We start from the raw sequence: 26,750 nt of genomic DNA on the forward strand, positions 1-26,750 counted from the left end.
GGGGCTAAAGCAGCCCCAAAGAGCAGGTCAGGGAGCAGCGGCCATAGGCGCGCGTCACCTCTCCAGCCGGGAGAGGGTCGCGGGGGGCTGCTTTAGCCCCGTGCGTGCTCTCCCGGCTGGAGAGGTGGCGCGCGCCTATGGAGGCTCCTGCCATAGGCGCGCGTCACCTCTCCAGCCGGGAGAGGGTCGCGGGGGGCTGCTTTAGCCCCGTGCGTGCTCTCCCTGCTGGAGAGGTGACGCGCGCCTATGGCAGGAGCCTCCATAGCCGAGCGTCACCTCTCCAGCTGGGAGAGCGCGACCCTCTCCCGGCTGGAGACGCGGGGCTGGGGCGGGGGAAGCCCGAGCTTCCCCCTCCCCAGAACGGGACCCAGAGCTCTGGGAGCTTGCGGGGCTGGGGGAGGAGGAAGCCCTCCGCCAGCCTCCAAACCATGTCGGGAGACAGCGGGTGGGCGCGCTACGCCTCTCCCGCTGTCTCCCGAGTTTGCGGGGCTGGCGACGGGGAAAAGCAGGCTTCTCCCCCCGCTAGCCTTCTAACCAAGTTGGGGGACAGCAGGATGGCGGCGTTCCTTCGGAGGACGCCCCGTGCTCCGCGCTGGTGTTGGCCAGCCTTGCGCACCCGGGCCCCTTCTGCAGATCTTCTTCTTGTTGTTTATACTCATTGAGGAGTAGATCTCTGGGGAATTTCAACCCATAATTATGTCCATCTCCCCTCATCAAACCTTCCCCTTCCCCACAGTCCCACTCCCCACAGTCATCAATATGATCCAAAGAATATTTAGCAACATATTTCAAAGTCCCTCCAAGTTTAAGAGCCTCCTCAGCTCCAAACTCCTGCCCCATTCCAAATTCACTCTTCCAAAACAACGGCTTATGCTCTTGCATGGCCTCGGATCTCTCCATTTGTATTGCTTGAGGTGCCGTCGCTACCTCCTCCGTTGTCATTTGCCCTTGCATTTGCACAGTCGAACCAATTTTCTGAGTTGGTCCCTGTATAATTTCTGGGTCAATATTCCCTGTTTGTTCACATTCCCTGACAACAACAGTCATCAAATCCAACTTCTCATTCTTCAAATCCATCTTCTTATGCAGCTGCTCCAGCAAAGCACTCGTCTTGCAAAAAACAAGCACCAGAGCTTCTTTCACACACATTTTTATTCAAGGTCACAGTCTGTTTCCACGATCTTAATCTTGCAGCTGTGAAATCCTCAAGTAAACTGCAGCAACAATTTGGCAAGCTCCCTCTAGAGGAGACAATTTCTATTTGTAACCGTCTTTTCAAAGCATAACAAAAAATTCCTTCCAGTAGCACCTTAAAGACCAACTAAGTTAGTTCTAGGTATGAGCTTTTGTGTGCATGCACACTTCTTCAGATACACAATTTTCCTGCAACGTCCCTTTTTCGTGTGCATGCACGAAAGCTCATACCTAGAACTAACTTAGTTGGTCTTTAAGGTGCTCCTGGAAGGAATTTTTTGTTTTGACTATGGCAGACCAACACGGCTACCTATCTGTAACTTTTCAAAGCATATCCAACAAAAGAAAGTTACTTTCAATTTTCAAGTATTTTGTTTCTTTAGAATGCAAAAGGCAACATTGGAATCAATTTGTTTCTCTTTTTTGGCTATCTGTCAAAATGTTCCATTCGCAGCCAATGGACGTCTCAGACAATTTCTGTCTCTGACCCCCGTTCCCAGGTTTGAGACGGTGGAAACTTATTTTTCTTTACTCCCTCTCCTGCAGGCTTAAACGGTCAAATTGGGGATTTTGGTGGTTATAAATGAAAGAAATTTCGACCTTTGCAAAACAATTTTCCAAGCTATTAGCTTACAAGATTTTTGCTTCAGACTATTTACAAAAAGCGGAAGGCGGACTTCCTGTTTTGAACCTTCCCGCTTCGATGCCAAATTAGGGTATTTCTTGATCCAATTTTCCGTTTCTACTCACGGGTACTTGTTTAGAGTCCAATTGTCAACAGGAAAAAGTCAGCGCTCTCCGGCAATGGCTATGCAGCTTCCCTCCGTGAAAGTAGCAATCAGTTCGCAGCAAAATGGGGTTCCCCGCGAATAGGGGAGGTGCTCCTGGAGCACTGCCGAACCCCACATTCCCAGGCTTCCTCCACCTGGGGTTTCTAGCGGGTCCCCGCCTTCGCCGCGGCGGGAGGACCCAGTTTCCACGGAGTTTCCATGGAGCCCGTTCCTCCAGTCGGAGGAACTCTGCCATTGGCCGATGGCGCTAACCCGGAAGTCCCAAACACCACCCCTATTTAAAAGAGGCCCCCGTAATGACTACACTGGACTGCCCTTTACGGTTGCTGTAAGTTACTCTTCCAAGTCCCAAAAGCGCGTAGCAACTCCTGTCTATTTTGAAGGGCTGTTGTAATGGGGACACCCTACGCCACCGCCCAGGGCAGCCCAAAGTGACGTATAACCAATCGATGTTGTTGTTGTTGTTGTTGTTGTGTTCCACGGTGAGACTCCAAGGTCTTCTGTGCCATGTTTCCTGTGCAGTGGATGTTCAGGTTGTGAACGTAATCCGTGCGGGAGGCAGATTCACAACCCGCAGCACCGGGTCTGCGCATGTGTGGGTTGCAATTCGGTGCTTCTGCATATGCGCAAAGCGTGATTTAGCGGTTCTGCACATGCGTGAGGGCTGAAACCTGGAATTAACCTGTTCTGGTACTTCTGGGTTCGGCGCTGTGCACAACCCGAAGACACACAACACGAAGCGTCTGTAACCCAAGGTATGACTGTATTTTGGAAGGCAGCGAGAAGGCTGTTCTCAGGGTCTGCTCCACCGTGAGGGAGACTGAGGCAACCCCCTCAGGCAGCAGATGCAGGGAGGGGCAAGGAGGGGACGGAGCTGAGTCCCATTTGGCCCGCCCTGATTTAACCCTCTATCCCAGGCATAGGCAACCTAAGGCCCATGGGAAAAACTTTAAAAAGTATAAGAACTCACATTAGGTAGTCAAAAAATAGTGATTTAAAGAAAATGCTTATTAAAAAATAAGATAATCACCTTATTTTTTGCCCTATAGGACGCACCATCCCATAAGGCGCATCTAGTTTTTTGGGGGGGAAATAAAGGGGGGGGAATTATTATTTTTTCCCCAGGCACAGGGCTGGGGTGAGGGAAGCCCAAGCTTCCCCTGACCCCAGCCCCCAGAAGAGGAAGAAGAAGAGTTTGGATTTGATATCCCGCCTTTCACTCCCCTTCAGGAGTCTCAAAGCGGCTAACATTCTCCTTTCCCTTCCTCCCCCACAACAAACACTCTGTGAGGTGAGTGGGGCTGAGAGACTTCAAAGAAGTGTGACTGGTCCAAGGTCACCCAGCAGCTGCATGTGGAGGAGCGGAGACGCGAACCCGGTTCCCCAGATTACGAGACTACCGCTCTTAACCACTACACCACACTGGCTCTCTGCAAGCCGTGGGAGTCCAGCGCCGGGCTCCCGCGTCTTACGGAGATTTGCACGAAGCCTGGAGAGCTCTTCAGCGAGAGCCTGCATTCACCCCATAGGACACACATCATACCATCTCAATACCCTCTCTTTCATTCCCTTGTTTCATCAACCTCCCATTTCTATAAATTATTTCAGCAAGTCCTTTCCATCTTTCTCTATTTTCTCTATTTTCTGTCATATAGTTATCTCAACATATTTTAACCTTATTTTCCATTAATACTAAAATACTTATTTATGCTTAATTCCTTATAACATTTCTACTAAAGCCATATAATTTCATTTCAACATTTTTCTAACACTCATTAATTTTGCATTACAGTGGTGCCTCGCAAGACGAAAAGAATCCGTTCCGTGAGTCTCTTCGTCTTGCGGTTTTTTTCGTCTTGCGAAGAAAGCCCATTGACGCCTTAGCGGATTAGCGCTATTAGCTGCTTATCGGCTTAGCGGATAAGCGGTTTATCAGCTTAGAAAAAGGGGGGAGGAAAAACCCCTGCAGGAACTCGCAAGACATTTTCGTCTTGTGAAGCAAGCCCATAGGAAATTCGTTTTGCGAAGCACCTCCAAAAGGGAAAACTCTTTTGTCTAGTGAGTTTTCCGTCTTGCGAGGCATTCGTCTTGTGGGGCACCACTGTATTTCCATAGATAAACTTTAAACCTTTTCCCAATCTTCTTCCACCGTCTCCTCTCCCTGGTCTCGGACCCTGCCAGTCATCTCCGTCAATTCCATATAGTCCATCAACCTGGTGATCTTCTGTCCGAGGCTCTTAACTCTTTTCCAAGTCCCTTCTGCAAGTCTTCTTCATATTTATACATGCACTTTGCTTTGTCTTCTGCTGATCTTGTTCTTATTTTCCTTCCTTTGATGCTGAAGAGTAGATCTCGGGGAAATTCCCACCTAGCAATGTTTTTATTCCTTCTCGACAGCTCAGCCAAATCTCCATAGTTAAAACTAAGATCCCAAAGATATTTCAGGACGTATTTCAAAGTTCTTCTAAATCTGGAGGTCCCCACAACTCCAATCTCCTCCTGACCCAAGTCCAGGTCCCAGAGGTCAATAAATCCCTGCATGAAGGGATCTATCCAACTTTCCTTCTCCAGTCCAAGCGGGGCTCCAATCCTCAAAATCTGACTTTCCCTAAATTCAATCATAAAAGGCATCAACTTACAGTCATCAAATTACATCTGTGAGGCTGGGGCTCTCTCCCTGTCCACTTGTGCTATTTTAGGTTCAACAACGACAACTTTCTCCCCCGCCTTCTCTACAATTTGCCATGTCAAAGTAGATCCCTGTATCGATTCCTGAATAGTTTCTGTATTAATGTTCGCATTTTGTCCAAAATTAGTCACTTTTTGTCCCAAGTTATCAATTCTTATAGTCATCACATCCGTCTTCTTATGGAGCTGTTCCAGTGAGTCATTTATCTTGCATAATGCAACCACTAAGGCTTCTTCTGTCAACATTCTTAACAATCCAAGGTCAGTCCCAGATTCTCACAGTTTTTTATCTTGCAGCTGGAGATCCCCCCAGCTCAACTCATGTAACAATTTCAAAAGCTTCTTCTAGAGGGAAACAATTTCGATTTGTATCAATCCTTTTAAGCACAGTTCAAACAATAAAGTTAGTTTCAATTTTCAGTTACTTTTACTCCTTTTTAAACACAGAGGGAGACAATGGAAACAATGTATTTCTCTTATTTAACTAGCTGTCAACAAACAATCTATTCACATTCAATGGGCAATTCCAAAACGTCGGTCTTACTAGCAGCCCGTTTCCAGGTTCAGAGCGGTGGTAATTTGACTTTCTTCACTCTCTCCTGCAGGCTTACACAATCCAAAATTTCCCCCCTCTTCTCCTGCTTCCAAGGGGGGTTTAGTGATTTTAACCGATGGAGGTTTAATCCTTTACGGCAGTGTTTCCCAACCTTTTTTGGGCAAAGGCACACCTGTTTCATGAAAAAAATCTCGAGGCACACCACCATTAGCAAATGTTTAAAAAATTAACTCTTTGCCTATATTGACTATATATAAAGTAACTCTCTTTAATAGGATTCAAATAAATACAGGATTAAATAAATACAGGATTAAAATACAACATTTAAACATCAAAATGCGGTTGAGTTGCAGAATTCTGCAAGCAGAATAAATTCCACAGCCCCGATGCATTGGCACCTCGTGCCGTTTGAGTTGCAGAATTTATTCAGCACACAGAAAATGGCCTTTTGGGGGGTGAATGTGGATGAAGCAGGAAGAGAACTTAAAAAAAAAGGCATGCATGAAATCTAGCCCCAAACACACACACGCACACTTTCCCCAAAGTGGTTGATGACGCAGGATATTTCCACATGCTTCAAAAATGCACATTAAATAAAATGAGAGAGAGGAGTGCACGCACTCACCTGCCAGCCTCGGAGCTGTGGAATGCAGCGACATGAAGCAGTCTGTGTCCTTCCAGGCGCCAACTCAGACCTGCCGTGCTGTTTCGTTCCCCCGGCGTCGCTGCCTTCATCCAGCCGGATGCCTCTCCTGCCCAAGGGACGTGTCAGCAGCCACCCGGCGCAGGACGGCCCCACTTCCTGCTGCCCACAAGGCTTTGGGGTGAGAAACACGGAGGGGCAGGAGAGTGGAGGTTCCCTTAATTGGAAAAAGCAGGGAGGCAGGCTGCTTGATGCCTGCTGAAGGGAATCCCGAAGGCGCGATCGCGCACGCGCAGGCCCAGTAGCGAGCGGCGATGGGATGTGGTAGCAGCGGCAGCACACGAAGTCCCCCAGGCAGCGGAGCAGCTCGCCCGTCGAAGCCTGCACGATCACCCGCCGCGGGGAGCCGGGGGCGGCGGCGCGGTTGCCGGGCAGCGGCGGGGGTGGTGGCGGCGGTGGCTGCTTGCCGCCCTCCTGGGCGGAGGCGGGCACGGTGGGCACCGGCACGGCCAAGGGCCCCTGCTTGGTGCCGTCGGATGTGGGAGCTCGCTCGCTCGCCGCCCCGCGTGTGCTCGCCGAGCATGTGCAGGCCCAGTAGCGAGCGGCGATAGGATGTAGCGAGCGGCGATGGGGCTAGCCGGAGAGGGCGAGCCCCCTCCGCTCCGGCCCTAAAAAGGGCAAGCCACGCCTCCTCCAGCCAGCTGATTGCCTGGCCAGGAGGCGTGGCCGGATGGGATTCCCCTGCTCTCGCGGGGGCTGAGATGGGATTCCCCGCTCACGTGGGGGCGGATGGGATTCCCCACTCACGTGGGGAAGGGCGTGATGCACGCAACCCCACCTCCTGGGGCAGGCCCAGTAGCGAGCGGATGCGCAGGCCCAGTAGCGAGCGGCAATGGGATGTGGGAGCTCGCTCGCTCGCCGCACCGCGTGTGCTCGCCGCCGCCGCCCCGCCTCTCACTGCCCGACTCGCCCGCCTCCACGGAACACAAGGCAAAGTTCCACGGCACACTAGTGTGCCGCGGAACACCGGTTGGGAAACACTGCTTTACGGAAGGCTTTCCAAGACTTTAGCTTGCAGCCTGTTTGCTTCAGTCTATTTACAAAAAGGGGAGGCGGGCTTCCTGTTTGAAACCAGTGCCAAATTGGTGCCAAATTAAGACGTTTAAAGATCCAATTTTCCGTTCTACTCATGGGTAGTTGTTTTAGAATCAAATTGTCCATAGGAAAAAGTCAGCGCTCTCCGGCAACAGCAATGCGGCTTCACTCCGTGAAAGAAGCAGTCAATTCGAAGCACCGCGCCACTCACCCCACGTCGCTCCGGATCCCTGAAAACAGGTTTCCCCGCGAGTAGAGGAGGCACAAAAGGTTCCAGCCGAATTCCACATTCACAGGCTTCTCCTGCCTGTGATTTTTAGTGGGTTTCCACCTTTGCCGTGGCGGCCAGACCCAGATTTCCACAAAGGAAGTTCCTCCTGATCAGAGGAATTCAGCCATTACTGGAGGCGCTAACTCTTAGTGTATCAAAGTGCGCCAACGGACATTTTCAAAAATCTAACAATTGTTAATAAAGCCACTGAAAATCACCTGTAATCCTGATTACTGAGTGGAATAACTTACCTTTGGTATTTTTAAACCTTAACTAAATGACGTAAAAAGTGTTGGAACACTTTTACATTTCACATAATTTTTAGATGGTTGTGCTAAAAACACACCTATTCTCTTCAAACGCCAACGGCTAACTGGCAGCCAGCGCAGTCGCAACTGTTCTACTCAAACATGCATAGGCACATTTGGGTGATGTCGCGACAGGAATATCATTTCTTGATATTGAAATATTGTTGGTGTGTCAATGTCCCCCTTGCGTCAATGTGCCCCACCTCCCCCATTCCGCATTTTCAGAGGAGGGGGAAGAAGGGGAAAGTGTGTCCCACCAGATAAGACTCCCGCCCTCCCTGGCCATGGGCCATCCTTGCTTGGGCAGGTGGTACTTTGAGTCCAACCACATCTGGAGGACCAGAGATGCCTCAACTCAGCACAGAAGGTTCCTCTAGGGCTCAGTGTTACTTGGGAGTTGCTGGAACTGGATCTTAAGGGTTCTTGAGACATTTCCAAGGGATTCTGATTGGTATCCAGACCCTAACACTATAAAGCCAAGGTGTCCCCACTGAGCAGTTTATCAACCCTGCTGGCCGCTGGGGAAGAACTTCTGAAGGAAGTGGTTTGCCCCCAATGTTAATTCCTTCCTTCCTCCGCTGCTGCTGCCCACACTAAATGAATGTCTGGCTGAAATCCCAGGGATGTCTGGCTCCAAATACAAAGAGATCCAGTTGATATTCTAGAATAAATTGTGGCTAAGATTCTGAGTCACAATCATGGCTGAGAAATACAGCCAGGGAATATGAAACTGATTTGAAGATTGGTTTCTTCTTTACACTTCATTATTATTATTATTATTATTATTATTATTATTATTATATTACATTCAGGAGGACACACCACGGGTTTCATCTTCTTCTTTTCTTTCCCACAATCAGTGTTATTCACCTTTAATACTCACCTATTTCAGTGTCACACATATATTTATCTTGTGATCTTCAAATGAAGAGAGGTATACAAATGTACTAAATAGTTCCCAGTTGGAGCAGAGCTAGACTATCCAGAAGCCCTTGGCCACCCACGGCAAAGGAGGAAGAACAGCGAGAGAGGCCTGGACAGGGAATCTCCGCTAAGATAAGCCAGTGTCAGGAGGCAGGTGCGAGACCCGGTGGCATATAATTATTATAAATCATAATTGGGGTGGGTGTTTCATGTTTCAGTCTGGCCATCCCAGCGGTCAGGTTCCAGCTACTTTCCTTCTGCATCTCCAGCTCTCTCCATTCCATAATGCAAGGCTGAGAGATGGAGGTCCAACCCCAAGAACATTCTCCAATTGAGCACTCCTTCAACCGACCACAAGCACCAAGCCCTGTCACTAAACTTATATATGGGTCTCCCAAAATGGTCAGTATGGACCTCCTGAGGCCAAAGGGACTGTGCAGGTGATGAATAAAGATCTAGATGTCGAAGGGGACAAAATGTGGCCCAAGGGGTGGAGGGTTATAGTGCAGCGGATGAAGAACTTCATGATGAATTTAGGACCCTGATGAATATTGGCCAGGTTGATGGAACATAGAGCAGCTCCCTTTCCTGTGAGAAACCTCTTTTTATCAAACGTAAACCCCACAGTTCAACCGTATTCTAAGGTAATGCTGCTTCATTAACAATAATTAAGGGTTATAAAAGGCTGATGATGCATGACCATTATTTTACATTATTTCATTTGCCTTTCCTAAAAATTTGGAACATATGGAGGACAGGAGAGATTGTAAAAGACTTTAAAATAAGAGCAGGTGCTAATTGTAATAGTACTTTGTTCTCTTCCTAGAAAACAAATAGGTTTTTCTCCCCACCCCATCAAAAGAAGACCATGGAGAAGACAGTCAGAATTCTGGTGGGCCATGACCAATGGAACTAACGAAGAAACCATTTAAATAAACGGAGTGTGAAAAGAGAACATAAACAGTGTGAAAGTATGGAGTGTGGAAGGAGCTTCACTGACAGTGGACACCATAGAAAACATCAACGGAGTCACACAGGGGAGAAATCATTTAAATGCATGGAGTGTGGAAAGAGCTTCAGTCAGAGTGGAGACCTTAGAATTCATCAACGAACTCACACAGGGGAGAAACCATTTAAATGCATGGAATGTGGAAAGAGTTTCAGTCAGTGTGGACACCTTAGAATTCATCAACGAACTCACACAGGGGAGACACCATTTAAATGCATGGAATGTGGAAAGAGTTTCAGTCAGAGTGGAGGCCTTAGAATTCATCAACGGACTCACACGGGGGAGAAACCATTTAAATGCATGGAATGTGGAAAGAGCTTCACTGAGAGTGGAAAACTTAGAATTCATCAACAGACTCACACAGGGGAGAAACCATTTAAATGCATGCAGTGTGGAAAGAGCTTCAGTCAGAGTGGAGACCTTAGAATTCATCAACGGACTCACACGGGGGAGAAACCATTTAAATGCATGGACTGTAGAAAGAGCTTCACTACTAGTGGACACCTTAGAAAACATCAACGGAGTCACACCGGGAAGAAACCATTTAAGTGCATGGAATGTGGAAAGAGCTTCACTGAGAGTGGAAAACTTAGAATTCATCAACAGACTCACACAGGGGAGAAACCATTTAAATGCATGCAGTGTGGAAAGAGCTTCAGTCAGAGTGGAGACCTTAGAATTCATCAACGGACTCACACGGGGGAGAAACCATTTAAATGCATGGACTGTAGAAAGAGCTTCACTACTAGTGGACACCTTAGAAAACATCAACGGAGTCACACCGGGGAGAAACCATTTAAATGCATGGAGTGTGGAAATAGCTTCAGTCAGAGTGGAAACCTTAGAAAACATCAACGAACTCACACGGGGGAGAAACCATTTAAATGCATGGAGTGTGGAAAGAGCTTCACTGAGAGTGGAAACCTTAGAATTCATCAACGGAGTCACACAGGGGAGAAACCATTTGAATGTATGGAGTGTGGAAAGAGCTTCACTACTAGCGGAAGCCTTAGAATTCATCAACGGAGTCACACAGGGGAGAAATCATTTAAATGCATGGAGTGTGGAAAGAGCTTCAGTCAGAGTGGACACCTTAGAAACCATCAACGGACTCACACAGGGGAGAAACCATTTAAATGCATGGAGTGTGGAAAGAGCTTCAGTCAGAGTGAAAAACTTAGAATTCATCAACGGACTCACACGGGGGAGAAACCATTTAAATGCATGGAGTGTGGAAAGAGCTTCAGTCGAAGTGGACACCTTAGAAGACATCAACAAACTCACACAGGGGAGAAACCATTTAAATGCATGGAATGTGGAAAGAGTTTCAGTCAGAGTGGATACCTTAGAATTCATCAATGGACTCACACAGGGGAGAAACCATTTAAATGCATGGAGTGTGGAAAGAGCTTCAGTCGGAGTGGAAACCTTAGAATTCATCAACGGAGTCACACGGGGGAGAAATAATTTAAATGCATGGAATTTGGAAAGAGCTTCACTACTAGTGGACACCTTAGAGTTCATCAATGGAGTCACACAGGGGAGAAACCATTTCTGCTGCTCCAGAGAAGCGGACATGGAGCAATGGATCCAAATTACAAGAAAGAAGATTCCACCTAAACATTAGGAAGAACTTCCTCACAGTAAGAGCTGTTCGACAGTGGAATTTGCTGCCAAGGAGTGTGGTGGAGTCTCCTTCTTTGTTTTTGTTTTTTTAAAATATTTTTTATTAACTTGCCAATCACATCAATTTAAATCACATCACATAAATTCCACATTACAAAGCCAATTTTTAAAATTTTGTTGGGGGAACCCATACTTCAAGATCCAAAGGGGGATTCAGATCATCTTCTTCTTACTGCGTTAATGTCCAAATCAGTCCCAATCAGTCCAGACAAAGTTCATAATTCTATCCAGTCTTATCTTGGTGTTTCCACATCATATCTTGTTCATATAATTTCTCTTTTTCCTTTACGATCTCTTCTGTTAGTCTCCTTAAGCCGATAAGCAAATATAATAATCCTGTGTGGATTTCCCGTTTCTCCAAACTAAGCCCAGATGGTTTCCATATATCTCCTTCGTAGATAACATCGCTCTTTCCATCATAAAGTAGGCATTTGTCGCTCTTAGGTCCTACCGAGAAGTTGATTTCTCTTTCTCCTCCCAGACCCAAGAGCTCCAACAATGCCTCCCAAAATGGCGACGGCATTTTTAACTGTGCCATTCCAAAACTCTTAGCTTTCCAGCTTCGTCTTAAAACATTGCTTTGGTTCAAAAGTTTATCTCCACACAGTCTTAAATCCACAGCTTAAGTCCTTAATTTCTGACTCATTAGGGGAGGGGATTCTTGTTTACTCACATAAAAAAAATGAAAGGCAGGTTTTTCCCCCCTCAGTCATTTGTTGTACCGTATATTGACGTATCTTCTCATATTTTATTCTTGTCTTGTTATCAGAGATCTCTTCTGTCAGCAGTCTTTACTCCCCCTTTTTCCTTGAAGTATGTGCAATTTATCTTGTCCAAATTGTTTCTTTTGAAGATTCTTGCAACTAGTGGCACGAATCAGGGACGGCGTCCAGGAGTGCCGGAATCCCACAGGAGGGCTTTGTGCCTAGTGCCCCCACCCCCACAAATTCGGGGGTGGTATAGGGCACAGCAGGCAAGGGCCGTCCCCCCCACAATCCTAGGGGGGTTAAGGAGGCTAATTACCCCCATCATAGCCTCCAAATGACCTCGTGTGGGTCGGAGTGATGTTATTGTCAGCCATCTTCTGATGCGCCACCTAGTGGCCCCCCTGGAGTCTCCTTCTTTGGAGGTCTTTAAGCAGAGGCTTGACAACCATATGTCAGGTGTGCTCTGATGGTGTTTCCTGCTTGGCAGGGGGTTGGACTCGATGGCCCTTGTGGTCTCTTCCAACTCTATGAGTCTATTATTCTAAATGCATGGAGTATGGAAAGAGCTTCAGTCAGAGTGGACACCTTAGAATTCATCAACGGAGTCACACGGGAGAAACCATTTAAGTGCATGGAATGTGGAAAGAGCTTCACTACTAGTTGAAACCTTAGAATTCATCAACGCACTCACAGGGGAGAAACCATTTAAGTGCATGGAGTGTGGAAAGAGCTTCAATAGAAGTGGACACCTTAGCAAACACCATTGAACTCACAGAGCGAAAACCACTTACTTATATGGAGTGTAGATAGCTCTTCAATCCTGATGTTCTTACAAAACATCAATGGACTCACAAGGAGGAGAAGCTTTAAGAGTTGAAAACCAACAATCTACCAACAAACTGAAAAAGCAGAAATGATTTGAATGGAAGGAGTGTGGGAAGTTATTCTATTGCTTTTTATGTATATAATTTTATATGCAATTTATTTTTATATGCAATTTATTTACAAATTCCTACCTACTTTCCAGATACACATTTATTTCATACTTGACTTCCTCGCCATGGTTTCCCCATAGAATTTTTAAATCGCTGCATATTTCAGATATTTACACCTTACCTTTTCCACACTCTTCTCCAGCAATTATTCAACTGTTGTTTTTCATTCAGCTCCTACCTGTGTTTGTACATGTTTACAAAAATTATTTAAATATTCAACAAAAGGTTTCCACTCCTCCTTCAAGTCTGCCTTGATTTCTTATTTTCATAGTTAAATTTGCCAATTTGACATATTCCATCACTTTTAACTGCCGCTCTCTTGATCAAGTGTAGCTGTCTCTTGATTTGGCCATTTTTGTGCGTAAAGTACTCTTGCTGCTGTCGTTCATCTGTCTTCTTGGAACATTTGACCCAGTTATCCCTAAAAGAAATGCTTCATGGTTTCTTCAGGAGCATCACCCTAAGTAATTTTCTCCCTAGTTATAATTCATTTGGTTAGCTGAAAGCCACAAAGATGTTTTCTTTTCCAACAAATCCTTATACATTTCCCAAACTCTCTATAAATTCTCCCTAATTACATAATTAATTACAAAAAACGTATTTGGTATTTTGCCTTCTTTTGAGATACCTTTCTGCAGTGTTCTGTCTTAGTCCAGTGATACTACTCCATTAAAATCGCCCATAATAATTATATTTCCATCATAAACCTCAGACATACTTTCATCCAATAGTTGGAAGAAATCTTTCTTCCTCATTAGGTGCGTCAGCTCCTACCAATAATATTTTTTTCTCCTTGCACCATCACTTTCACTGCAATCATTCTTCGCCTCTAAAGATCTGTTTAGAGTCCAGTTTGGAATTCATATATAGTACCACCCCTCTTTTCTTTGTTTTATATGAATTCCTGTCCTAGTCCTTTATTTACCAATAATCATTTTTGTCGTTGTTTCCTTGTGAAAATATGTGTAATTTTATTTCATTTGGTTTTGTTGTTCAAACCATTCACATTCAATGAAAACAATTTTAAATCCATCATTGAATCCTTTAAACAGTTTTAAGTCCCCTTTCCCCTTATCAGCTATCTCCCTCCTCCAGCTCGTCTACTGATGCATCCATCTCCCAGCTCTTTTTAAAAATATATTTCCTCTAGAATGCCTCTGCTTTTTTAAAAAAATAATATTTATTCAGAGTTTAAAGGTTACAAAAAGCAGAAAAAAATATAAGCAATACAAAATACAAAAAAGAAAAAGAAAAGAAAAATAGGATAACAATACATTCATTTAAACAAACAAAAATAGAAGAAAAAAACAGATTAAACCTTTACATTACTTTCTTCCTTTACTTATTTCCTCGACCTCCTCACACCTCCCAATTTTGTATTCTAGTTCAAATCGTTTTTTTCAGCAAATCCTTCCAACCTTATTGTCATTTAAGTAATTTAGTTTAATTTAATATATTATGATTTAACGTCCTCTCTTTCATCAATTTCATCAACTCATTTTCATTAAATCCTTTATATCATTTCCACCAAAACTACCTAATTTTCTTTTTCCAACATCTTTCTAACAGTCCTTAATTTTACAATATTCTGGAAGATATACTTTAATTTTTTTCCAATCTTCTTCCACCGACTCTTCTCCTTGGTCCCGGATTCTGCCAGTCATCTCAGCCAGTTCCATATAGTCCATCACTTTCGTCTGCCATTCTTCTCTGGTGGGTAGTTCTTCTGTCTTCCAATACTTTGCGATGAGTTGTGGCGTACATAAAAAAAGTTCTATCCTCCCTTCACACCAATTGGCCGACCATGCCCAGGAGAAAGGCCTCTTGTTTCTTTTGGAAGGTATATTTAAATACCTTTTTCATTTCATTATAAATCGTCTCCCAGAAGGCCTTAATCCTGGGGCACGTCCACCAAAGGTGAAAAAATGTGCCCTCAATCTCCTTACATTTCCAACATTTATTATCAGGCAAATGGTAAATTTTTGCCAGCTTGACTGGGGTCAAGTACCACCTATAAATCATTTTCATTATATTCTCTCTTAAGGCATTACAAGCTGTAAACTTAATACCTGTGGTCCATAACTTTTCCAAGTCAGCCATCATAATGTTGTGTCCAAAATCTTGTGCCCATTTAATCATGACAGATTTAACCATTTCATCTTGAGTATTCCATTTCAACAGCAAGTTATACATTCTTGATAAATTCTTAGTTTTAGGTTCTAACAATTCTGTTAGATCTATCCTTTAGATCTATCCAATTACCGCCCGGTTTCGAATCTTCCGTTCCTGGGTAAGGTGATTGAGAGAGCGGTTGCTGAACAGCTTGGTAGGTTTCTGGATGAAACATCGGCTCTGGATCCATTCCAGTCCGGCTTCCACACTGGTCATGGGACAGAGACGGCTCTGGTCGCCCTAACAGATCTCCACAGGCAGCTGGATCGAGGTGGGTCGGGGCTGCTGATTCTTCTAGACCTGTCAGCAGCCTTCGACATGGTCGATCACGAACTCTTGGACCACCGCCTTGCCGACGTGGGGATCCAGGGCACAGTCCTTCAATGGCTGCGCTCGTTTCTCTCTGGTCGGGGACAGAGGGTGGCGCTTGAGGGGGAATTGTCATCCTGCCACTCCTTGGTGTGTGGTGTGCCCCAGGGTGCAATACTCTCCCCGATGCTTTTTAACATCTTTATGCGCCCCCTCGCCCAGCTTGTCCGGAGTTTTGGGCTGGGCTGCCATCAGTATGCTGATGACACCCAACTCTATCTGTTGATGGACGGCCACCCGGACTCGGCCCCAGACACACTGATCAGATGCTTGGAGGCTGTGGCTGGATGGTTACGTGGGAGCCGGTTGAAGTTAAATCCTTCGAAGACAGAGGTCCTCTGGCTGGGATGGGACGACATGGGACTGAGGGGGCAACTCCCATCTCTTGCGGGGGTGCAATTAGTGCCAGCACCGTCCGTTAAGAGTTTGGGTGTAATCTTCGATACCTCCCTCTCCATGGAGGCGCAGATTGCAGCTATAACAAAGGCGGCATTTTTTCATCTCCACCAAGCTAAGCAGTTGGCTCCTTACCTCTCTCGCCCTGACCTAGCCACTGTGATCCACGCGACGGTCACCTCCAGACTGGATTATTGTAACTCGCTCTACGTGGGGCTGCCCTTGAGACTGACCCAGAAACTCCAGCGGGTGCAGAATGCCGCAGCGATACTCCTTATGGGGTCTTCGCTTAGAGATCACGTTCACCCGGTGCTATACCAGCTGCACTGGCTCCTGGTGGAGTACAGGATCAGGTTTAAGGTGCTGGTTTTAACCTTCAAAGCCCTATACGGCCTAGGGCCCTCGTACCTACGGGACCGCCTCTCCTGGTATGCCCCACAGAGGAACTTACGGTCTTCAAATAAAAACACCTTGAAGGTCCCAAGCCACAGAGAGGTTAGGCTGGCCTCAACTAGAGCCAGGGCTTTTTCGGCTGCGGCTCCAACCTGGTGGAACGCTCTGTCACAAGAGACAAGGGCCCTCCAGGACTTGACATCTTTCCGCAGGGCCTGCAAGACAGAGCTGTTCCACCTGGCCTTTGGTCAGGGCGCAGCCTGACTCCCTCCTTTGGCAATCTTTACAAAACTTTAGTTTATGGTTGCCATCAATTTTGATTTTAATTCATTTTTATAATGTTTTATAATGTTGTACTGTTTTAGTGTTGATAGCCGCCCTGAGCCCGGCTTCGGCTGGGGAGGGCGGGATATAAATAAAACTTATTATTATTATTATTATTTCCAATTTTGATTTTTCCACCTGAAAACCAATTTTCTTATCCAAGTTATAAACCTCCCTTATTTGATAATAGTGAAGCCAGTCTCGTACTTTAGTTTTTAAACTGTCAAAGCTCTGCAGCTTTAAACTATCTCCATCTTGTTCCAAAATTTCCCAATATTTTGGCCAATTTGTCTCAATATTAAGTTTTTTCAGAGCCTTAGCCTCCATTGGTGACAGCCACCTTGGTGTTTTACTTTCAAGCAAATCCTTATATCTCATCCAGACATTGAACAATGCTTTCCTGACAACATGGTTTTTAAAAGCTTTATGTGCTTTGACCTTATCATACCACAAATATGCATGCCATCCAAAAACATTATTGAAACCTTCTAAGTCCAAGATGTCCGTGTTTTCAAGAAGCAGCCAATCCTTCAGCCAGCAAAATGCGGCTGATTCATAATAAAGTTTTAGGTCTGGCAGGGCAAATCCACCTCTTTCTTTGGCATCAGTTAAAATCTTAAATTTTATTCGAGGTTTCTTGCCCTGCCAGACAAATCTAGAGATATCTCTCTGCCATTTCTTGAAACAGTCCATCTTGTCCACATTTTGCAATTTTTGAAACAGAAACAACATTCTAGGCAATACATTCATCTTTATCGCAGCAATTCGGCCCAGCAGTGATAACTTAAATTTTGACCATATTTCTAGATCCTTAGAATGCCTCTGCTTTTATTGGCCCTTGCCATCTTTGTTTCTTCCCTATGTACATAAAAAAAATCCCTTCCAGGAATTCTCAACTAAAGGGAATTGAATTCTTCTTGAGCGTATCAGCCTGAAACTTATAGCTGGTTCTTTTCTTCAGCAATTTTGAGCATTGTATTTTTTTTAAATTAATTTTTATTAAAGTTTCCACAACATTTTCAACACAAACAAATACAAAACAATTAAACATAAAACACATATACTTCTGAATCTTAGTTTCATGTGCCTTACTTTCTCGACTTCCTCATACCTCCCCTTGCTGCATTCTCCTGTCAATAAATTTTAAGCAAATCCCCAGCTTATTTCAACTTAATCTTAATAACTCTCGTTTTCATTCTCTTATCTATTGCCGCAATTAACCCCTATCTTCCCATTCAGCACCAACCTATCTTTCACCAATTTTTGCATATTTCTTTAAATAGTCCTTAAATTTTTTCCAGTCCTCTTCCGCGGTTTCTCTTCCCTGGTCTCGGATTCTACTCGTCATCTCCGCCAGGCTCATATAGTCAATCACCTTCATCTGCCATTCTTCCACGGTGGGTAACTCCTGTGTCTTCCAGTATTTTGCGATGAGTATTCTTGCTGCTGTTGTGGCATACATAAAAAAGGTTCTATCTTTCTTTAACACCAATTGGCCAACCATGCCCAGGAGAAAGGCCTCTGTTTTTTTAGTAAAGGTGTACTTAAGTACCTTCTTCAGTTCATTATAGATCTTTTCCCAGAAGACCTTAATCCTAGGGCACGTCCACCAGAGGTGGTAAAACCATTTCCTTACATTTCCAACATTTGTTATCGGGCAAATGGTATATTTTAGCCAGTTTGACTGGGGTCATGTACCACCTATAGATCATTTTCATAATATTTTCTCTCAAGGCATTACATGCCGTGAATTTCATCCCGGTGGTCCATAACTTTTCCCAGTCAGCAAACATAATGTTATGACCAATGTCCTGTGCCCATTTAATCATTGCCGATTTGACCATTTCATCTTGTGTATTCCATTTCAACAGCAGGTTGTACATTCTTGACAAATTCTTAGTACTGGGTTCTAACAGTTCAGTTTCTAATTTTGATTTTTTCCACCTGGAAGCCAATTTTCCTGTCCATTTTAAAGACTTCCATTATCTGGTGATAGTGAAGCCAATCTCTTACTTTCCCTTTTAACATCTCAAAGCTTTTCAATTTCAATCTGTCCCCCTCTTGCTCCAAAATTTCCCAATATCTCGGCCAATTAGCCTCCATATTAAGTTTTTTAACGGCTTTTGCTTCCATTGGCGACAACCACCTCGGAGTTTTACTTTCCAACAGATCTTTGTATCTAATCCAGACATTATATAATGTTTTCCTGACAATATGATTTTAAAAACCTTTATGAACTTTAACCTTGTCATACCACAAATATGCATGCCACCCAAAGAAATTATTAAAGCCTTCCAAGTCCAATATATCAGTATTCTCAAGGAGTAGCCAATCTTTCAACCAGCAGAAAGCCGCTGATTCATAATACAGTTTAAGGTCTGGCAGGGCAAATCCACCCCTTTCTTTCACATCAGTTAGTATCTTAAATTTTATTCTTGGCTTTTTGCCCTGCCAGACAAATTTGGAAATATCTTTCTGCCACTTCTTGAAACAATCCATCTTGTCCAATATTTGTAATGTTTGGAACAAAAACAACATTCTGGGCAATACATTCATTTTTATAACAGCAATTCGACCTAACAAGGAAAGCTTCACATTTGACCAAATTTCTAGATCTTTTTTTACTTCCGTCCAAGTTTTCTCATAATTATCTTTAAATAAGTTCAGATTTTTAGATGTCATATTTATACCCAAACATTTCACTTTCTTAACCACCATTAACCCTGTCTCGTTCTGAAACTTTTCTTTTTCCATTATTGTTAAATTTTTCTCCAAAACCTTCGTTTTACACTTATTCAGTTTAAATCCTGCCACTTGACCGAATTCTTGAATTAATTCTAAAACTCTTTTAGTACTGGATTCGGGCTCTTGTAATGTAAGTACCAAATCATCTGCAAATGCTCTCAGTTTATATTGTTTCGCTCCGACCTGTATTCCTTTAACCAACTGGTCCTTTCTGATCATATTCAGCAAGACCTCCAGGACCGATATAAACAGTAGTGGAGAGATTGGGCATCCCTGTCGTGTTCCTTTTTCTATGGTAAACTCTTCTGTGACCACATTATTTACAATTAATTTTGCCTTTTGTTCAGAGTATATCGCACTTATACCGTTTTCAAACCCTTGACCTACCCCCATCCCCTGTAGATTTTTTATCATAAAACTCCAAGAAATATTATCAACATGTTAAATCTGGCCAACATAAACAGGCCATCTTTGTTTCTTCCCTATGTACATAAAAAAATTCCCTTCCAGGAATTCTCAACTAAAGGGAATTGAATTCTTCTTGAGCGTATCAGCCCGAAACTTATAGCTGGTTCTTTTCTTCAGCAATTTTGAGCATTGTAATCAGTTTTTCTGGTAGTGTGTTTGGAGTTCTTGATCTTGAGTTTCATAAAATCAATCAAACTCCTGGTAGTTTATTTGCTTTTGCATAAGCTGATTTCACTCTGAAAGCAAGAATCTCCATCAAGTCGGTTTTTTCTTTCTTTCTCCTCTTGTTTCTCCTTCTCTACTTTGGTTGAGGGTGTCTTCCTCGTCTGGCCCATAGTCAAGCTCTTGTTAACACCCAACATTTTTATAGCTTTCCACTTTAGTCAGAGTGCTCCGATGTTCCAGTAATCCCAGAGCCTTATGGGGGGGCCTATACCCACACTCTCTCTCCCACCCCCATGGCACCTGTAGTAAAGTTAGTACTTTGCTCAAGCGGAGAATGAGGCCTTGTGGGAAACCAGCAAGAATTATGGGAAGTAGGTCCTGTTGCTTTAACCCATAGACCCGTTGGCTCCAAGGGCGTGAAAGGTTTACTATGGGAGAAGAATTCTCTGGGTAATGTCAAGGGTTGACACCTTTGAGGGAAGTTATGGATATCCAGCCGGTGATGTTATCTCCCTGTTAATTGCCCAAAGGAGGTGCATCTGCCTAAGCGCCAAGAAAGGGAGGAAACATCTTTGATCTAGGCTCTGGAGTCTTAATTTGCCCAGCTGTCAGAAGTTAAAATTATTAGCCCACAAGCTGGTCATTGGAGAATTCAAATGTAACCAAGAGTGGTAATTGGGCCTGGGGGATCTGATTCCATGTGCAAATTAGGGATAGAAGATCTTGAGAATGGCTGGGAAGGCGTGCTCTGCAATCCGCAAAATCGCCGGCTGCGCAAAATCGCCCGGCTGCTGCTGATGTTCCACCTAAGCAGCCGTTCTTTTGTGATGAAGATTTTCTAAGACCTCTGAATGCGGATTTCTGAAGGACTCTGAACTATCCTATCTTTGCCTTAGAGTGTAGAAGTAAGTATTAGCTAGCTATATTTTGCAACGTTTTTATTTTCTCTTTACTTGTAATCTACCAAAAGATGTGCCTGCTTTTTAGCATGTTCTTTATGTTTTAAAATAAATTTTAAGCAAGAAACTTTCTCTTGAATTGTGTGTGCCTATCCGGGGGAATAGCTAAATCCAACGCCTAGCTTCTTGGCTGTGCTTTACTAAAGAATTTCTGCCTGCAAGCTTGTGGAAGCAACTTGTAGTTTGGGGTTAACCGGTAACAAAGAAGCACGGCCGTCTCCCTTGAGCTGTGGCTTAAGGTAACCCTGGGACAAGGGAGTGGTGGCAGCCTTACCAGTTCTGTTTCGTCCTGTTTCTGAAAAGGTCAAAGGGTCTGCCAGCCTTGCTCCAGAAACCTGGTCTGGCCGGAGAGCAAAGACAGGTGAGGGAGGGGCTAATGGTTGGGGACCAGTTGACCACAGGACCTGATCTGCTGCGGAGGGTGCATGGCAGGTGACTGAACTCCGATGCGACAACCTGGAAGTCCCAGAGCGCTGCATCAGTTAGAATGGGATGCTTAAGAAACCTCTACAGATTCTCAAAGGGGAGAAGAAAACCTTTAGATGTATGGAGTGTTTGACGTATTTCTCTCAGAGTTCACTTTCCTTCCCATCAATGAACTCAGATAATGGGAAATCAGTCTTAAATGCATGGAGTGCATGTGAAGTTCAGGTATTTGTATATAAAGTTGTATAGACAGGTCTTTAAAGAAATGACAGTCATGTCTCACAAGTATAATAGCAGATATAATATAATGTTAGATAGGGAGGGGGAGAATCTGGGGTGCTGGGGTGAGTGATGATGGGCTGAGAGCCAGCTGATTTTGGGGCCTTGGTGGAAGGAGTTGGAAATGTTGGTGTTAGGAGTTGTGGTGGTAGTTTGGGAGCAGGGTTGGTGGGATTAGTATTATAGGAACAGCATCATAGCTCCCATTGATGGAACAACAAAGACACCAAAAGACGAAAAGCATCTTATACATAGACCAGGGGTCGGCAACCTGCGGCTCCGGAGCCGCATGCGGCTCTTTAACGCCTTTGCCGCGGCTCCGGGGTGGAGGCGAGGGGAGGAGGCGCATTTTCCTTTGTTCCCGTGCAGTCGCTGTCATCTGTGAGGCGGCGGCAGAGAGCAGAAGGCAGCGCCACTCTCCTCGCGAGTTGGGCGCAGGGCAGCGGCAGCAGGAAGGCTCCCCAAGGGCCGAGCGGCACGCGCCCGCCTTCCCCGTGAGCCATTGTTTTTAGTGCGCCTCCTTTCACTCATTGTTGCCCCGCGCGGTGAAGCGACCCCGGGTTGGGAGCCGCCAGGATCTCTGGAGCGAGTCCTCTTTCGGGGGTTGTGGGGGCTCCCAGCAGCAGCAGCTCCCGGTGGGAGCTCCTGCAGGGTGCGCAAGGCTTGCAGACACTTGCCCGAAGCACGGGGAGCCCTCCGGAGGGCTCCCTGTGCTTCGGGCAGCAGGCTGCCGCCCCAAGCCTCGCGCGCCCGACGGGAGCTCCTGCCGGGCGCGCAAGGCTTGCAGACACTTGCCCGAAGCACGGGGAGCCCTCCGGAGGGCTCCCTGTGCTTCGGGCAGCAGGCTGCCGCCCCAAGCCTCGCGCGCCCGACGGGAGCTCCTGCCGGGCGCGCAAGGCTTGCAGACACTCGCCCGAAGCACAGGGAGCCCTCCGGAGGGCTCCTTGTGCTTCGGGCAACAGGCTGCCGCCCCAAGCCTCAACAAGGTAACTTGTTAATATAACGTTTATTTCTATGAGGAGGAGTAATTCTGAGGGGTCAAACAAAAAATAATTAAAAAGTGTCAAAAAAGTTATTTTTATAATGACGAGGATAACATTGGGCTAAGAAACAATGTATGCAGTGTTATATTTGTTTTAAATGTCGCAATGGTTTTGCGGCTCCCAGTTGTTGTTTTTTCTTCGGAAACAGGTCCAAGTGGCTCTTTTTGTCTTAAAGGTTGCAGACCCCTGACATAGACTGAAAGGGCTTAAGGTCAGTGAGAAAGAGGAGGATTGGTTTGAGAAGATACTGAATTATTTGGGTAGGTTTGAACAATTTGGGGCAATTAAAATGTTAAAAGTTAAATAAACCTTGTGGAAGAAGAAGAAGAGGAGGAGGAGTTTGGATTTGATATCCTGCCTTTCACTCCCTTTAAGGAGTCTCAAAGCGGCTCACATTCTCCTTTCCCCTCCTCCCCCACAACAAACACTCTGTGAAGTAAGTGGGGCTGAGAGACTTCAGAGAAGTGTGACTGGTCCAAGGTCACCCAGCAGCTGCAGGTGGAGGAGCGGAGACGTGAACCTGGTTCCCCAGATTACGAGACTACCGCTCTTAACCACTACACCACACTGGCTCTCTTGAGGGAGGAGTGTTAAGGTATATAGAATTGTACATATGATTGAGTTGAATATGTTGTTATTGATTATTATTGAATATGTATGCTATTAAATATTGTATACCCAAAGTATTTTTTATTAATAATAATCCAATATAAGTCACATTAATACAATACCAATTCATAATACAATTTAAAAAGCCAATTATTCTATTCCAAATTAAGCATTTTTGGATGACTTCCCATGTTGTGGTCTTGGGGAGATGCTGTTGTTGTTCCTTCTCCTGCTTCCATTCTTTTTTAATTCAAATAGTTCAATTCCAATGTTGTTCCTTAATCTTCGCAGCCACTGACGTAGCCACTTGGTTCGTATTTAGCTATTCCATATCTTTCAATTTGACAGAGGGGTTTATATCTTTTAACTTTCTATCCATTATTTCCAGTCTCCCCCCTCCCACTCCGATAACTTGATTCTTGCTGCACAATCGACTCCGCATTTCGCCTTGCTCTGGGCTGACTTCCAGCTTTCCATTACTAATTACCATCCATTGATAATTATATTCCATTAGGAATTATTTTTCTTTCTTGAGTGAAGAATTGCCACATCATAAAACATTGTAGTGCATGTATAGAGAAAGTACAAAGGCTGTTTGGATTTCATGCTCCCCAATGCTGATTTTATGTTTGATATATTTCACACGCCTGTCTGAGTGGAGCGTGAGAAAGGAAGACTGTCTTATCTCCCTTCCGGTGTGAGACTGTGAAACTACTTTCACTTTTATGTCCTTCTGTTTTGTTGTTGGAGCTGATGAGAATGGATGCCATTATGCATATGTATGTAAATGTTATGTAAATAAATAGTGGTTTAGAACTACGGTGCTTCTTTCTTTTGCTGTGTTAAGCCAGAAGGCTAGTGTGCATAAATCAAGATGGTTTATGTCGCTGGAGAAGAAGGGGATGCCTTTTCCAGAGCTATGCTCACCGAGGGAGGAAGATCTGGGAAGGGGGGGATGCAGGTAGCCCAGAGCGTTTTCCAACAAGGGCTTCCCTTCACTCACCTTCCAATCCGGCCAGACAGGAAGGACTGGCCTCCTAGCTGCAAATCTTGCATGAAGGGGGAAGGTGTAGAGCAGAGAGTGGGCAGTGCCAGAGAGACCTCCATGCAGTGGGGAGGTGGCCTAAGTGTGTGTTAAATGCTTCACTGGAAGCTCCTATCACATTATACCCAAGATAACGCACATAGGGGAGAAACCCTGTGGATGTCTATAGTGTGGGTTTGGCAGGTCCCAGACTTAAGGGTCAACTTTCTACAAATCCACACGCTGCCTGGAGGGAGGAGCCACCTCTGAGCATTGAGGCAGCTTCCTTTGAAGGTCATAGGGGCACGTGGACCTGGGGGGGCCAGTTTCCAGGGCTCTTTCCAGGAACGGCTGAACCCATGGTTCACAGGGGGTGGGGAAGGGAGGGAGAGGCCCAAGGTCTCTGCCTCCTCCACACCCCCAGGGGTTTAGCCTGTATCTGGACTGCCCCACTTCAGCCTGCAGGGAAGACCCTCTGTTCTGGGACACATGGATTCCACCACTTGAGGAAGCAGACCAAGTCAGGGGGGAGGAGATGTCCAGCCAGGACCCTCCTCCCTTGGGAGAAGGAGTGTATTGGGGAGCGGTCCATCCTGCCAGCTGCCTCCCCTGCAGTCTGAGGCGGGACAGATCCTGCCCAGCCATAGAGCCACCACTCGGGAGGACCAGGACCGTGAATTTGGGTGCAACTTGCGCTATTGATGCTCCCCTGAGATTTCCTGTAAGAGGAATAGCAGCTCCGCTGGGGGACGTCCTTGCAGAACAGAATGAGTAACAGAATGAACTTCAACAGGGACAAAGGTCAGGCTCTGCACCTAGGCAGGGAGACCCACCTGCACAAATAGAGGATGGGGGACACCTGGCTGACTAGCAGTACACGTGAGGAGCACCCAGGGGTCTCGGTGGACCACTAGCTTAACCTGAGTCCGCAGGGTGATGCAGCAACAAAGAAAGAGAACTCTATTCTAGGCTGTAGGGTAGGACTCGAACCCATGGCCTCAAGCTGCAAGAAAGGCGATTCTGACTAAACCTTTGCCAGCAAGAGCTGCTTGGCAGGGGAAGAGACTCCCATGAGAGGGGGCGATGCTCTGGCTCTGGCTTCCAAGGGGGGAGGAAGGGGGGAGCGCTGGATCTGGAGAGGAGGGGCGGCGGAAGAGCTCTTTGCTACGAATGGGAGAAAAGCTTTGCATTTCAATCTTGCCTTTGAACCAAAGCTGTCCTGCGAGCAGCTCACACAAAATCAGCGGATATATATATATATATATACATATAATGGCAAGGGATAACCCCATTTAGGGTGGTCCTAAGTTACTGCTCCGAGTCCCCAAAAGGCGCAGCAACTCCGGTCTTCTTTGCGGGGCTGTTGTAACGGGGACCCCCTGCGCCCCGGCCCTGCCTCCCCCCCCCCGTCGGGAAATGGGGGTGAGACTGACCGGACTCCCCTCTCCCGGCAAGGGATTAAAAGGGGGGCATGTCCCCTTCCGGCCCCGGAGGGCTTTTTCCCAAGTGGGGGGGTCTCCTTCCTGCCCCGGAGGGCTTTTTCCCAAGTGGGGGGGTCTCCTTCCTGCCCCGGAGGGCTTTTTCCCAAGTGGGGGGGGGGTCTCCTTCCTGCCCCGGAGGGCTTTTTCCCAGGTGGGGGGGTCTCCTTCCCTGCCCCGGAGGGCTTTTTCCCAAGTGGGGGGGGTCTCCTTCCGGCCCCGGAGGGCTTTTTCCCAGGTGGGGGGGTCTCCTTCCTGCCCCGGAGGGCTTTTTCCCAAGTGGGGGGGGGGTCTCCTTCCTGCCCCGGAGGGCTTTTTCCCAGGTGGGGGGTCTCCTTCCTGCCCCGGAGGGCTTTTTCCCAGGTGGGGGGGTCTCCTTCCCTGCCCCGGAGGGCTTTTTCCCAAGTGGGGGGGGTCTCCTTCCCTGCCGCCTCCGGGAACCGAACTGGGGACTTTCTCAGGAGAGAAACAGGAAAACGGAGCTGGTTTGGAAGGAGGAGAATTTGTGTCTTCGGGGAGGGAGGGGCCACTCATTCCTGCCCCCCCGTCAGTGAGCTCTGCTTCCTAGAGAGACAGGGAGGGGGCCAAGGGGGGGAGGGGAGGGGCCTGATCCACCTTCCCGGAAGAGGAGCAGCTCTGCGGAGGAGGAGGAGGGAGAAGAGGGGCGAAATATATCTATATCTTGGGGGGGGGAGAAGGAGGGCTTTTCCTCCCCCTGAATCTGCAAACAGGGCAGCTTGGAAGGGGGGGGCAGGATTTGGGGCGGGGGGTGTGAAATCTGGGGCGGATCTGGGGATCCGGCGAGCGGGGGAGGGGCTGGTTTAGGAGAAAGGAGCCCCTCCCCGCGAGGGGGCGCCTCCTTGGAGACCCCCGATAAAGGAAATCGGAATAGCAGAGCGAGCGATGGAAGCGGAGGGACAGAGAGGACAAAGAGGTAGAGCTGTAGGGCGGGGAAGGGGGCGAAGGGCGGGGAGGGGAAGGGGGCAGAGACCCCCCCCCCAAACAACAGAGGCCCCGATGCATGCAATCTGGC

At 46.3% G+C, this 26,750-nt stretch overlaps 1 protein-coding gene and 1 long non-coding RNA gene across 4 annotated transcripts in view; one reads left to right on the forward strand and one right to left on the reverse strand.

Moving 5' to 3' along the window:
• LOC309365363 overlaps positions 1 to 26,750 on the reverse strand; it is a 109,591-nt gene that overhangs the window by 39,085 nt on the left and 43,756 nt on the right. The gene's annotated exons all lie outside the window — the stretch shown is intronic.
• LOC309364694 (uncharacterized protein) overlaps positions 1 to 26,750 on the forward strand; it is a 77,015-nt gene that overhangs the window by 32,520 nt on the left and 17,745 nt on the right. The window contains exon 1 of one of the 3 annotated variants that reach the window (XM_081902467.1): positions 26,526 to 26,651. The exons of the other annotated variants lie outside the window; for them this stretch is intronic. Within the exon in view, the coding sequence (XP_081758593.1) occupies positions 26,621 to 26,651 (31 nt within the window). The 5' untranslated portion in view covers positions 26,526 to 26,620. Of the gene's footprint in view, positions 1 to 26,525; positions 26,652 to 26,750 lie in introns of those variants that run through there. 3 annotated transcript variants of the gene reach the window in all.

Source organism: Podarcis melisellensis (assembly GCF_964234715.1).
Source record: "Podarcis melisellensis genome assembly, chromosome: 2".
In the NCBI taxonomy this organism is placed as follows: Eukaryota; Metazoa; Chordata; class Lepidosauria; order Squamata; family Lacertidae; genus Podarcis; species Podarcis melisellensis.